General features: G+C 36.5%; 1 protein-coding gene across 1 annotated transcript in view; it reads right to left on the bottom strand.

Annotated features, from left to right (window-relative positions):
- Nucleotides 1-14,592, bottom strand: part of LRP1B (LDL receptor related protein 1B) — a 641,138-nt gene that overhangs the window by 176,951 nt on the left and 449,595 nt on the right. Inside the window, exons 22-27 of the mRNA XM_063161579.1 lie at nucleotides 12,881-13,081; nucleotides 11,206-11,451; nucleotides 5,241-5,438; nucleotides 4,349-4,553; nucleotides 1,947-2,111; nucleotides 1,163-1,407 (exon numbers count right to left, since the gene is read on the bottom strand). Of these exons, the coding sequence (XP_063017649.1) occupies nucleotides 1,163-1,407; nucleotides 1,947-2,111; nucleotides 4,349-4,553; nucleotides 5,241-5,438; nucleotides 11,206-11,451; nucleotides 12,881-13,081 (1,260 nt within the window). The remainder of the gene's footprint in view (nucleotides 1-1,162; nucleotides 1,408-1,946; nucleotides 2,112-4,348; nucleotides 4,554-5,240; nucleotides 5,439-11,205; nucleotides 11,452-12,880; nucleotides 13,082-14,592) is intronic.

Below are 14,592 nucleotides of genomic sequence, written 5' to 3'. Positions count from 1 at the left end.
GAAAAAAACCCAAACTTATTTGAAAGGTGCGTGCAGAGATGCATATTTATTCCACCCCTATTTTAACTGCCTGAGCACACATATTATCTTCAGCAGAAGTCAGACAGCTTTTAAGAACCCTGCCCCAAAAAGTAAATTCTGAAGAATAAGGGAAATAAATTGCTTATTTCAGAAAGTGATGAAGTCCAAGAGACTTGACATCCACTGAAAGCATGCAACATTCATCTTCAATATACATTCGTTTTTATTTTAAAATAAAAGCACCAGAACAATGAATCCTGACACTTTATGTCACATATTGAGAGGTCACAGTTGTCACCAGTCTTGGAAACACTACCCAAAAATGATGCGTATTCATTGCTTTTCCTTTATTCCATGTGAAAGCATTCCTCAAATCTTTTGCTTTCTAGTGTGCTGTGGAATTTTACCTGCTGGTACTCATTTTATGTTAGACCTTTAACCATTGTTTTCTAGGGATAACTAATGCAGAACTGGGCTCCAATATATTTACACAGGATTTGAAGTCTTCAAATCAAGATTGCTCACAACCTACTAACATAAAAGTCTAAGTTCCCTACTGAGAACAACAAACCCTGGGTGAGCAGGAAAACAAAATATCATTTCTCAGTATCAAAAAAATTGGAAAACAACAAGTATTAATGAGATAATTTCTAAAATAGTATTGTATTAACATCAACTTCTTGCCAGGAAAGTTGAAATTTGTCCCGAGAACATGGAAAATTCTGTAATTAATTGGTAGTCATCCTCCAGAGGTATTTTTCACTTTCCAATATTTAGCTATAAAATATTTGCTGTATTTTGTTATATCTCACCAAAAAAATTCATATTTTTTTTTAGCATTCCTATTTTGCATGGTACATCCTAACCTATACATACATATATATATATATATATATATATGTAGCAAATAAAAACTTCTGCCACATGGGTTGTTGTGGTTTTGACTTCATCCAGTGCTGAATACAACAATTCAAGACAAAATAATACACAGGTATTTATATAGATATTTACATATAAAAAGAATATGGATTTCCCTCCTCAGAGGAGGGGTGATTAATTATTCTATTAATAATCCAGATATTTATACATAAAAAGAATACCATTTCCCCCCTCAGTAATAAGTTATTCTCTAAATATTCACCTTGTGGCTGGCGACTTGGATGATAAATCTGGAGGTCAAATGGCTGAGCACTTGTTTTTTGTATTACACTGACATTTTGGCCAGTCCATTTATTGGCTTTGGCGAGGGTGTTGGTCCTCCAATCTGTCCAATAAACTTCACTCCCATACAAAGAAACAGCAAAAGGGTGAGAAAGATATTCGTGACCCCGAATAATCTCTATCATGCTGGTTCCATCATACAATGCAGAATAAATGGCATCCGATCTACAAGACAACCCCAAATTTAAGATTATGTAAAAATAAAATAAAAATCACACAGCCATTATGACATGGGGCAAAATGTGTCCAAAACTTACTTTGTAAGAGTGGCAAGACTAAAGAATTTTTGCAGTGCAATCATTAACTTTATAGATTATAAATTTCATATTATTAATTTAACTAGACATTTGAAATACTTGTTTGTATAATGCTTTAATTTGCCTCAATGCATGAGAAATAAAACAGAAAATTCACTTTTCTTTCAGATGAACTTTAAAAATAATGAACTAACTTGGGCCTTGCATGGATGAGTGTCAAGGAGGACACATGGAAAGGCACAGGGAGCCAGAACTAGGGGTGATCCCACAGCTGGCAGGGAAATTAAATCAATGTACATTTTGTACATGTGCCTGCCCAGGGCTCTCCATGTCCGTATTGTCCATACTCATAAATTCCATAACTACATTCCACTTAATGCAGCTCACATTTCTGCATGGAGGAATGAGCATTTCTGAGTGCCAATAAGGATGCTGTGAGCACTTTACCTGGCATCTGTCCACACTATTCTTTTCTCAAAGTGATCCACAGTGAGGCCATTGGGCCAGGCTCCAGTGTCCATGTCCTTGTAGATGATTTTCCTCTCTGCCCCACTCATGGATGCAGACTCAATGCGAGGGAAATTTGCATCCCAGTCTGTCCAAAACAGAATTCTGGTGAGAGGAAAAGGGAAAGAAAGGGGGATAGAAGAAAATATTAAAGCATGAAGAAAAAATATGAAATGGTTTATGAGGCAACAGTTAGAAAAAAGCTCGAACCATTGACATACTTGAAATGAAAGGATTAAACATAGTTCAATTTGGGTCTCCATATATTTCATTATTAGTTAGAGCTATCATGAAAATAAAGAACTTTAAAAAAATCCTAGGGGTTTAATAGCATTCCCTTTTCCGTGTCCATTTACACAGCTTGCCTTGTCTTCCCTCTATAATTAGAAACCCAGCTCATTAACAGAAATTATAATGAGAGCCTTTGAAAGCAATCCATGGATAAGAAGGATGGGGAAGGGAGAATGGGAGGAAAGGTGATTTGAGGTAGCAGGGATCAAGGAACAGGCTAAACAAGAGATTTTCAGCTGCTCTTAAGAGTGTTTTAATGAAGACCCCTGGATTTTGTTATGTCACTAATGAATTTTATACAGATTACACTTGCTAAGAAAACTTCAAAGATGGGTTTTATTGTTGTCTCTCTCAGTTTGTACCATCTCTAATGTTTTTCTAATAAGGAGAACTTTCATTGTTATAACCAAAGAAGTGGCTTGTTAATTAACAGAAGCAGCATCACCAAGAAGACAGAAATAAACTCTGTTCTTAGATTACTGAATTTTCAACAATGCACAGACTTGTTAAAGGAAAATTATACTTTTGATAGGAAAACTTGTGGTTAGCTGTAAAGAGTTAATTGCAAAGAGCCAGACTGGAACAAAACTTCTGACAAGTTTTTGTATTTTCACTAAAAGTCCTTCAGCCTTAGCAGCCAGGGAGGTTCACAGGGGATGTGTTTATCTACAGATGTTTATTTTGCACACATCTGTATGGGTGTGGAATGAGAACACCAGCTCTGCCCCCACTGGGACACAGGATTTCTTTACTCCTAACACAACCCTTCTCCTTGAATCACCAGTGTATATTCATATTTATTTGTGAAAGGACGAGGAGCTATTCCTGGCTATATTTAAAGATTTTTTTTTCTTTCCTGACTTCTAACACAATGTAGCATCAATTGCTTCTGGCTCTTCAAAAGGCAGATTAAGCCTTCAGTTTCAAGAAGAGTGGTGGTTTGATTTTTTTTTCCCTCCCAACCATTTAATTTGAGCAACTTCTCTGCCAATTTTTCTGCCAACAGGATGCCTCTTTTTAAAGATTTTATAGATAAGCAATGCACTCTGTAAATAAGCTTTATAGCAGCTCAGTTGAGAGGGCAAAAGCCTCAATCATTAAGGCATGTACATCCTAATTCACAATTTAGATCCCAGAAATTGGGGCCTTTATCAATCTTTATTTTTTTATTCACAGCTTTGCTTCTGAGAGAAATATTCAGTGAAGACACATGACAGACAGCAGGCAGCAAATTCCTAAACAAATTAAATATAATGACTTTGAAAACAGGTCAGGTGTGTTTTTTGGCTATATTTAATTTATGGTTGGTGGCTTGTCGATTTTATTGTGTTTTTCTAAAGGTTTTTGTTTGTTTGGAGTTTTTTCCCCCTCTCTGAAAGAGCAATAATTCTGGGAAGAGGATGGAGCTATTGAATATACATAATATTCTGATTTATAGCATATCCCTAATGAATAGGTAGAAAAAAATACTGACAGGAGCTGGCAAGCATTATCTCCACTTTAGAAATGAAAACCAAACAGAAAAGGTGCCATTTACTTCACTCAGCTATTAGGCTTCTAGTAACATCTAAGCTGTATTTTTATAGTCCCACAAAAAAACCCCAAAAAAACAAAACAAAAAAAAATCCCACCAAAAAAGCCAACAACAACAAAAAAATACCCCAAAAAACAAACACAAAAAGACAAAATAAAACCAAAAAATTGGTCTCTAAGTGAGAAGAATCACCTAAATCTCTCTGTTAACTACACAAATGTTAGACCAAACATTCCAGTTTTCATCCACATTGAAAAAAAAGAAATAAAACAACAACATGGCAAGACAAGTATTTGCTAACAAAAACATCCCCGTATCTCCTGATTTACCATTTTTAAATCCTTTTCACTTAGAACAAACACATTAATAATGGATTCTTTATTATTCACAATAGACTTTCATGAGCTATTAGAAACTATAACTCACAGCAAAAAAGGAAATAAAACATATCACGTTTAAGCATCTTCAAAACACTTTGAAACAAGGAAAAATAATGGTTTTTATAGTTTACAATTACCCATATCTGGGATCCAAAGCAATAGCCCTTGGGTGCTCCATAGCTCCTGCTATTAATGTTGTCCTCAAAGTGCCATCGAGTTTTGCCACTTCAATTTGGTCCAAATTGCTGTCTATCCAGTAAATGTTTCCTGCTATCCAATCCACAGTCAGACCTTCAGGAGTGGCCAGGCCATGCTGCACCACGACCTCAATGGCACTGACACCTTAAAGAAAAGGTTCAAAATTAGAAAGAAGAAAAAAAAAAAAAAAAAAGAAAGAGGAAAAGAGATTCTTAAAGAACTGATGTAGAGACTGGTAGAATGAACACGGACATACAAGCTTATCAGATGTTCCTGGAGTAATTTCTGGATTATTTGGGGTTTGCCTTTTAGATGAAAGCACTGGAACACACACTTCAACAAAGAACATTTTGTAGAAACTCTTTTGTATATACTATGAGATTATATTGAGTTTTTGGCCATCAGTATGTCACCAGAGCAAAGAAAAAGTCTTTCTGGATGCTATAAAATTTTAAAGCAGATTCTTTCACCTAGTGAGAGGAGCTAATTTATCATACATCTGATAAATTCTTATATTTTCTTAATAAGGTGAAGATAAACTGCAAAAAATGAAATGAATCAATATTGCACTCATTGGACCAGGAAGAAACACCAGTTCTTTGCATCTGCCATTTTCTTCCCTCTAGAGAGCATACTGCAAAAGGAAACTTTGATAACAAAAGTCTTTTTCTATCTGGAAATGAAGTACAAGCTTGATATAGCCCTCGTGAAAGGCAGAATGCCGCCATAAATTCTGTTTCTGAGAAAGGCAGCTCAGTTACGACTGACCAGGTCTCACACCCTGTAACTGCAGGAGCTCCAATGTTAAGGAAATAAAGATCCAATCCATACCTCCAGTATCAGAGAGCTTCCCTCTGTAAATTTTATCCTCCACCACATCTGTCCAGTACAGTAAACTCTGACTGAAGTGAAAATCCAGGGCTATTGTGTTTCTCAGACCAGGGACTAAGAGGCTGTAGTCACGCTTGTGAAGATCAATTTTTCTGATCTCGTGTCGAATAGAAAAAATTATGAAAGCCTCAAATGGATCTGGAAGATGAAGATTAAACATTTCAAAGGAATAATAAAAAAATATATTGCTACAAATTGATATAAATGACAAGTGGAAGGTGAAAAACAGAATACTTTATCAGGAGAAAGAGATGATTAAAACAATTCATCTTTTGATAAGGAGTCTTTCAATTACTTTTTCAGTCCAACAGACTTCTTAATTCTCCCTTCTAGCATTATCTTTGATCCCAACTAGAGATATTAGACATTAAATTTGGGAATATCAGACTCAACTGTTGAACTGTATTTTGTAGCTCTAGCATTATGAGCCCATAATTAGAGCTTTAAAAAGTCACATTATCAAATTTAAAATCTGCTTCTCAAAAGGTTCAGAAAAATGAAACCATTAAAACATACATTGTTTCAAAAGCCAATCAGCTGAAACCATTTACTAATACATAAAGTACCTTTTGAATATACAGTGTACCTTGTGTTATCAACTGAAGTGCATAAAAAAACCCTTACACCAAAATAACAAGCAAGAAAATGAACATTTGATGTCATGTCATCACCAATCCAGCTACCAATGACTTTCTCCTTCCATTGTTAATGAGTTAATGCTGCATGATTTGTGCCAAAGTGATACGAAAGAGTTGATATCAAAGAGCATAAAAATATCTGTAAACATGACCGGCATTGGTCAACCATACTATGAAATTGATTTTTTTATTATAGTTCTTACATAGATCAGGAAAAGTTTTTCAAGCAAGTAACTGTGTTAATAAAACAAACAAGGAAGACAAAAATTTGGATTCTATAAACTGTTGAATCAACTGAGCATATCCACTTTGATAAAGATATTTTTTCCCAGCAAGCCTTTTCTGTGGGGATGCAGTTGTTGCCCCCAAAACACTCCGAGTTCCTTCTCCTAGAGTAAAGCACAGATTATACTGGGAACCTTGCTTTCCATACAATTAAACTTTTTTTATCTAAAATATTAATGGCAGTTTATGGCAACAGGCAATACTCCTGCTTCTCAAGAGAACTCTCAAAATATCCAGTTTATCCCTTCCCATTCCCTTGAACACTTCACTGCTCACTTCCTCCTGCCGCTCCTCTTCTCCTTCTGCCCACTGCACACACACATTAAATTATCTGTGATGTTTCAGGCTAATCAAGCAGCTCAGCAGAGCTGTTTCTGCTCTTGTTCACAACCTGCCTTGAACTTTCCCAATGACCCTCCCATCTGTTAAAGCAATGGATGACTTTCTGCAAAGCAAATTAGTCAAAGCTCTGCCGTGGTTAAATAATTTAGTGCAGAACAGGATCGCTGACATTAGGTGCTGTTTCACAAGCACCAGCTATCTGAACTTGAGACACACTTTAACTGCACTCCCCAAATTCTGATAAATTGGCAGCTGTTATGCAGGAGGATACTGATCTATGGGGTTTTTTGGCAATTCCAATGCATAAGAACACAAATCATAATCCTCACTATTAGATTTTTTTTTTGTATTTCTCGCCAATTAACAACACAATGGGGAAAAAAAAAAACCCTAATAAATCTGTGCTATGTTAGATTGTGTTTTTTTCATTCAAAGTAGAGGAAACACAATTTAAGATAAATAACCAACAGTGCAAATTATGAGAAGGATTAAATTTCAATGGGATCTTGACAGGATTTACAACTGAAATCAACACAACAAAACCCTAACCTCGGCTGACAGCAGCCTGCAACACTGCACCCTCCTCTGAGCACAGCTCTTGAAGAGGAGTGTGAATCAGTACAGAAATACAAGGGGAAATGAGCAGCTCTTCCAAGGGGTCCAGAAATCATGGCCTGCAAGGGAAGAATGAACAATCTGGAACTGCTTAGTCTAAAAAAATGGAATAAGAAGATGAGTGGAGGCGCGCAAAATTTCCTGAAGACATAAAAGGCTTATGAATTGAAAACATGAAAAATCCTGTTTTCTGTATAAATAACAAGTAGGGCAAGGATTAAAGGCTTAAAGTGGACCAGGAAGACTCAGAAAGCCCAGAAAAAGAAAATTCTTCAGGAGAGTGAGTCAACAAAACATTTCACCCCTGGGAAACTTGGAGTTTAGCACTGAAGGTGTCCTGAAGGTCTTGGAAAGGAGATAAACAGCAGCAGCATTAGCTGGGCTTTGATCTTCCATCCAACGTGATCATTCAATGGCTCTATAAAATCAGCTACATTACAGGGAATTGGGATTTTCTGGCTCAATCAAATAAATTGAAAAAAAATATGCTGCCATTACCCAATAAACCCAAAATTTGATGTTATTTTCCTGATTCATCTGCTAGAATTTGAGAGGAAATACTTTTTATTCGGCAAATTGATTAAAAGAATTTCTGTAAAGTCTCAAATCAATACCATGGTTATTGATCATATTCTTTAAAACTTTCAGGAAAATTAACTGCTATCAGTTTGTTGAGAAAAAAATCATACATTTCTGCATTCTGATTTCATAAATGCCTCAAATTTTTTTACCACAAAGGTTAGGATATAAAATATACGAGGCAAACAAAGTATAAATTACATGAAAAACTGTAAAAAAAAAAAATCTCTGCTAGAAGAAAACTGCCCACAAATGCCAACAAAAAAGCTTGTATAAAGAATAATGCCTCACATTTTTCAGTGGGTTAACTTTCAAATTTTTTCTTAGGAAAAATTCTGATTGAATCTGATTGTTTGATTGAAGCTCCCTTTAACAACAACAGCACAGCAAGCAATCTACAATGTGCTTTTATGAAAATTACCTCAAAGAAAAACAATAACTTGATAAAGATTCTGAAAAGAGACCTTAATTAAAAGCTTGGCTAAGCTCAGAGAGGATTGGAGTATTCCCCTCTCCATTTTAGTATTGAAAGGTATCTGGGAATTATAACAAAATTGAGTTTCAAACCAGCTAAGACAGATCAAATAGTCAGACACACCATCCTCTATTAATAAATAAATAAATATAAAGTGATATAACATTTTCCACTGCTTAGGAAAGTTTAAAATTAATTGCCAGCCTAAGTGTTTCTGAGCTCATCTAACATTTACTATACCCAAGTCTGAAAAGTTGAATGTAAACATGAAATTTAAATATCTTTTAAGCTCAGTTGTTTTTTTTTTTTTCCTGAATGCTTTTATCATTTAAAAGAGCAAGTGCAATATATCAGCACAACCTATTTTGAAATGTGTTTTAAGAGAAACCAGGACCATGAGTATGAAAACATATAATTTGTATTGACTTTCCATCTGAATAATGGAGCTCTGTAACACACTCTTAGTTCAATCAATACAAATTTAAATCTAAAGGAAACATTTCAAGTTTGGGAAGTCAGTAATGCCACAATGCCAGAACAGCTACAAGCAAAGGAGATGAAAACAGGCATGGAAAGTGCAGAAAGTCTGGAGGAGAAAAAAGACAGCATTTAAAACCCTCAAAAAATTAAGGCAACACGTGCAGAAATGAGATACAACAGAGAAAGGCTTGGAAAAAGAAACCGGAAAGAGAAGAACTGCTCAATTCAAGCATTTTAGTTCTATATACTTATTATTCTGTAACTCATTATATTTCTCTGGAAATTCATTTGATTCCCCTGACAAGCACACTTTCTGATACTGAAATGCAATCAGGAAAAAAAGATAGAATCACATAATCCCTGCATTTTCAGCACTCATATTCCCCTTCTAATGGGCTCACAAATAAATGTTTTTACTACTTTCTGAAAACATGTTGCATACTAACTTCACATGTTATTGCTGTGTACTTGTGAAATGTTTCTTATACGTAGGAAAATGCTATTTCAGACAGAGAAAAGAAAAAAAAGGTAAAGGGCAATGTTCTCATTTTCTTCTGAGTAATTTATTTTTTCTTCCGGAAAACAGATTACAAGTTACTGTTCTAATAGAATACACACCTGGTTCAAGGCATCTTAAATCACCATGGCTATTCTAAGAATTACTTCATAACAAGTGGAATTGTTGAAATAATAGTTTGGTATTTGGAGGACAGCTTGTCCTCATAAGGTCACTTTGAACTTTATTTCTAATAGCATAATATAAAAGTTTTTTCTTCATTCTAAGTTCATTCAGGATCTCATGCTCAGAGACTCAGATGATGGGGACATTTTGAGTCTCACAGGTTCACAAAAGAAACTAAAATTGTTCTCACTTTCCTAAAATGCCCTTCACACAGTCAGCAAGTGAAGTGTCAGAGGATGTGTCCTCCAGAGAACTTCCTGTGCCTTTTGAATTAAATAAACTGAAAAGGGCCAAGATGATTTGTGCCTCTAAAAGCACATGCCATATTTAATATGGAATAATTTTGTCACAGCTTTGATGGCATTAGGGCAGCATCATTACAGTTTGTAAAGAAAAGGATCATTTTTCTTTATATCAGCTGACACCACAGGTCTCAGATCATATATTTAGTATTACATTCTTTGAAAAAAAATCTGGAGAAATCAATTTGTAACTTCAGATTCTCACCAGCACCAGTAAACATTAGGCAGAAATATCTCATGGGCTTAAGAAACCCAAGAAACTGTAGTCTTACTTTTCTTATTTTATACCACAAGTGAGTATACTTCACTTTTTCCCCCACTTAGTTTCCAAATATCAGCCATTTCCACCTGATTTGGTTTAAAGTTTGTTTCAAGCTTTCCTCATATGAGTTACTAACACTGCCTTAAATTCCTTTAATCCTCTCTTTTCCCTAACCCAATAAGAATGAACCTTTTTCAGTTACTGGAAGTGTCCATAATAGAGCAAATCAGATTGATCAAAAATCATTGGGAACCAGACCAAAGCACTGAACTTTGGCAGCAATCACTGCAGAGTAAAAATAAACAGAGAACATCCTCATCATATTTACTGAATTGTGAAATATCAAAATAAGCTAAAGAGAATGTGGAAGATATTTCTGTTTAGAATTGCTAAAACTCTATGAAAGAATAGAGATAATACAGAATAAAATTATCAAAGAATCCTGAACCAAAGAAAACTGAGTTATGAAAATCTAGAAAGCAAACTCAATATTATTTTTAAGTCTCTAGCAGGGAGGTAGAAGTGTGATAACAGTTTATATTGCACATGCATGTTTCTGTTTTACACACAACACTGCACCTGAAAAACACACTCCTAACATGGTTTCCAGATGATACCTCAGTACTTATTAAGAGTGAACAACGAGGGGAATACATTTCCCTCTCCTGTTTTGGCTCATGTTGGTTTTCACCTCAATTAGTGAGCTGAGCAAGCTCTTACTGCTGTCAAAAAAAAGTGCCAGAATGCCTTAGGGAAAAAAAAAACCTATCTTAAATATTGAATGCTAACAGGCAGCATATAATTGCACATTCAAAATTAACCTTCTGAACCCTCAATCAATACTGATCAATATCACGATTGATCCATTTCTTAAAAATACATGTTAAAGCTCGCACATAGAATGCAAAATAGTGTTTATACATATATGTCCATTTATATTAATTGTACATGAAAAACTGCATAAATTTTCAAACTGTTTCAGAATTATACCATATTAACATTCCTAGAAACACCTGATATTAGCCTTCTTAGGTTAGCAACAGCCTAATATTTCAATATCCCTTTGTACATCAATAATAGGGACAGTTTTAATGAGTCCTTAGATGGTAATCAACCCCCCATTTGGAAAATGCCAGTCTGCATTTCATATATAGGAAAAAATAAAAAGTGAAAGAAGCTCTCAATAAATTACCATCACAGCTATTAACATCCTGAATATTGAACATGCACCAAATTTCAACTTACCAGTACTCACACAACTCTCTCCATCCTTACTGAGCTTCCAGCCTTCATAACATGAGCACTTGACAGTATTTTTATGCTGTTCACAAACTTGGCTGCACTTGAGGTGCTTGGTGCAGAAATCCATAATCTCACAAGTTTTGTTGTCTGCAGTAAGATTGAATCCTGCAGGGCAGGAACACACAATTCTTCCTCCAGGAACCACAGAACACTGATGGCTACATCCACCATTGTTAAGTGAACATTCATCTGAAATAACATGGAAAAACAATAATTAAGGGCTGCAAAAGCTGTCAGGTTGTATATAGCAAAGCCAACTAAAACACCTACAAAAGCCTCCAAGATGGGCAAATAAAAATTCATATTTCTAAACCAGATTTCTATACTTGTTTTCAAAATTATCTAATGTGCAACCATTCATCTGGTAGCTTTAATGAACCCTTCATGGTTTTAGCAGAGCTCCATGTCCAAGTGGTGATCCTCAGGAGTCAGTGTTGGGATTGATACTGTTTATCACCTTTATCAGTGGGTTTGAGGGCACCCTCAGCAAGTTTCTGATCAGACAGAGTTGTGTGAGTGAGGCAGCAGGGAAAAGATGGACTAGAAGGACTTTGCCAGGCTTGAAAGGTGATGCCTGTGCCACCTGAACGTTCAAATTCAACAAGGCCAAATACCAGGGCCTGCACTGATTCAAGGCAATCACAAGAACAAATACAGGCTGGGAAAATAATGGATTAAGAGCAGCCATGAGGGGCAGAAAGTGGAGGTGTCGGTGGATAAGAAGCACAACATGACCTGGAAGTTTGCAGCCCAAAAAGCCAAATGTGTCTTGGACTGCATCAAATAAAGCTGTACCTCAAAAGGAGGAGATTGTTCTTGTGAGAGAAATGCATCCCACCTGAGGGACAGAATCCAGCTCTGGGGCCCAAACATGAGGAGGATGGGGGCAATTTGGAGCAAGTCCAGGGAAAGCCACGAAAATGCTCTGAGGGCTGGAGCACTTCTGCTCTGTAAACAGGCTGAGAGCTGCAAGTGCTTAGCCTGGAGAACAGAAGGCTCCAGGGAGTCCTCAGAGTCCTTTCCAGGGCCTAAGGGGGCTCCAAGAGAGCTGGAGAGGTACAGGACAAGGAGGAGTGGCTTCAAATTGACAGAGGACAAATTAGATTTGATATTGGGAAGAAATTTTTAACTTTGAGGGTGCTGAGGCCCTGGCCTCCGAGAAGCTGTGGCTGCCCCTGGATCCCTGGAAGTGTCCAAGGCCAGATTGAAAGGCTCTTGGAGTAACCTGGGCTAACAGAAGTATCCCTGCCTGAGCAGGAGGTCAGAACGAGCTGACATTTAATGTGGCTTCCAAGTCAAACCATTCTATGGTGTGAACTCAAGCTTCTGTAGTTGAAAAGAGCTGCAGATGAGCTGAAGTCCTTTCCTACACATCAATGCCCATTAAATTGTTTACCTCTAGGAAAGTTTTAAGGGGCTTGAAAACAAACTACTTGCCTCCTTTGCTTTATTTGAAGAAAGCTAAAACTTCAAGCATAAACGCAGTATGACTTTAACTAAACTAAAATCCTCACATAGACGCCAGTACTAAAATTTCAGTAGAGGAACCTTTTCCTCAACAGGAGCTATCACAACAGGCAGTACCATGAGCAATCAGAAAAAGGTGTCTAAAAAGTACCACAAAGATCGCCTTCATCAGATCCATCAGGACAATCTCTTCTCCCATTGCAGAGCTTCTCAGGCTGTAGGCAGATGGAGGTATCATTAGCACAAGGGTATTTTGGTGGTCCACACAAATAGCCCTCGCAATTATCCTCATCAGACTGATCCTCACAATCAATATCGCCATCACATAGCCACGCTTTGCTAATGCATCTCCCTTGGGGAAAAGAGACAATAAACACAGCAAATCAGACTGGAGGCAAACTTCAGGAGGAAAAAAATCTTCAAAACAATGTACAGATTTCTCTTTTATTATTATTCTTTTCTATCAATACTTTTTTCCTCTTTGATGAGAACAAAGAAACCAACTTGCACTTACACTCTGAAGCATCGTTCACAGCACTTTTGACAATCTAATTTTCCAAACACCAGTCCTACTTATTTGTGTGCTGCACAAAAGTGCATGCAGGCAGGACACGACCTCAAAATCTGTTAAATACACCACATCATGCTAACATTTTCTAATTATTTAAAATTTTTGCTTTTCTTCATCTCCCTTCTTTTATCTTCTACAGCAACAGCCCTCCATGGAAGAAATGTTTCAATATATGACTTTTAATTAGCATGGGTTTGCAAAGCAAAAATCTTTCTAAAAGTAGACACAACCCATTCCCCAGTGATGTCAGATAAATTACCAGCTTTTAGGCAAAATAAAATACAGCAGACAAAATTTCTTAAATTACTTCAGTTTTGTCAAATCAGTGTTCAGATCATGTCTCAAAAGGGAGAAAAGGAATTTATGATGACCATCAATGTTTAGAGAGGCAAGGAAGCCTCTTGATTAGAAAAAGGGTTTTAATCTTTAAAATCATGAAGATATTAAATTAGAATCAGCAAAAGGAGGGAATTTAAATGAAAAGAGCCAAGACTCTGAATGCTGACACTCACAGGTAAGTGTGTGTGCTCCTGTCCCAACCTATTTTTCTACTTGCTACCTACAGCCAGGAGGGTTTAGCTGTAAATTTTGATAACAATGAGCATGAACAGAAATGTCATGTACTTTATTTTCCAATTAATAGAGAGAGAACAGACAGAATCACAGCTAAGGAAGCTGATCTAGATTTTTTTTCCCCATGAATTAGTTATGCAGAGAAAAATTCAATTGGAATGGGAAGGAAGACCCTGGGAATGTTTAGTTCCATTAACAGCAATGCTGGTGGATGCTCAGACACTGACTGGCAAAGCCTGAGACTCCTAAGTTCAAACCTGCTCAGGATGAACTGACACAACTCTCTGCCCACCCTTCCCAGCTTATACAATACCAGATTTCAGTTTTCTTAAAAGCACACATTTGTTGGAGATTGGTTTAATGCACCTGGTTTGACATTTCAGTCTTCTTTTGATGGAAAAATAGTTAATGTCCTCACAGAAAGTCAAGGGGATAAAAGACAGTGAAACAAGAAAACTGAAAAAAAACATTATTCTGCAGCACTCATGAGGAAAATGTGGGATTGTTCTCACTTTTGGTGAAGAAAAGCAAGAAGTGAAAGTTCAGGATCATACTACACTGAATGTGAGGTTTAAACAACAGAATATCATTTTGCCAGGGCAAAATCAGCTTGAAAACAAACAGGGAGGGGTGGCAATTAGAATGAAAAGCTTCCATCATTTTCTTTAGTGGCCAAAGTCCCAAATATCCCATACTGAAAAGACAGAACTGCACAGACA

The sequence above is a fragment of the Melospiza melodia genome, chromosome 8 (genome assembly GCF_035770615.1).
Source record: "Melospiza melodia melodia isolate bMelMel2 chromosome 8, bMelMel2.pri, whole genome shotgun sequence".
In the NCBI taxonomy this organism is placed as follows: domain Eukaryota; kingdom Metazoa; phylum Chordata; class Aves; order Passeriformes; family Passerellidae; genus Melospiza; species Melospiza melodia.
This window is presented reverse-complemented; position numbering and strand designations above follow the sequence as displayed.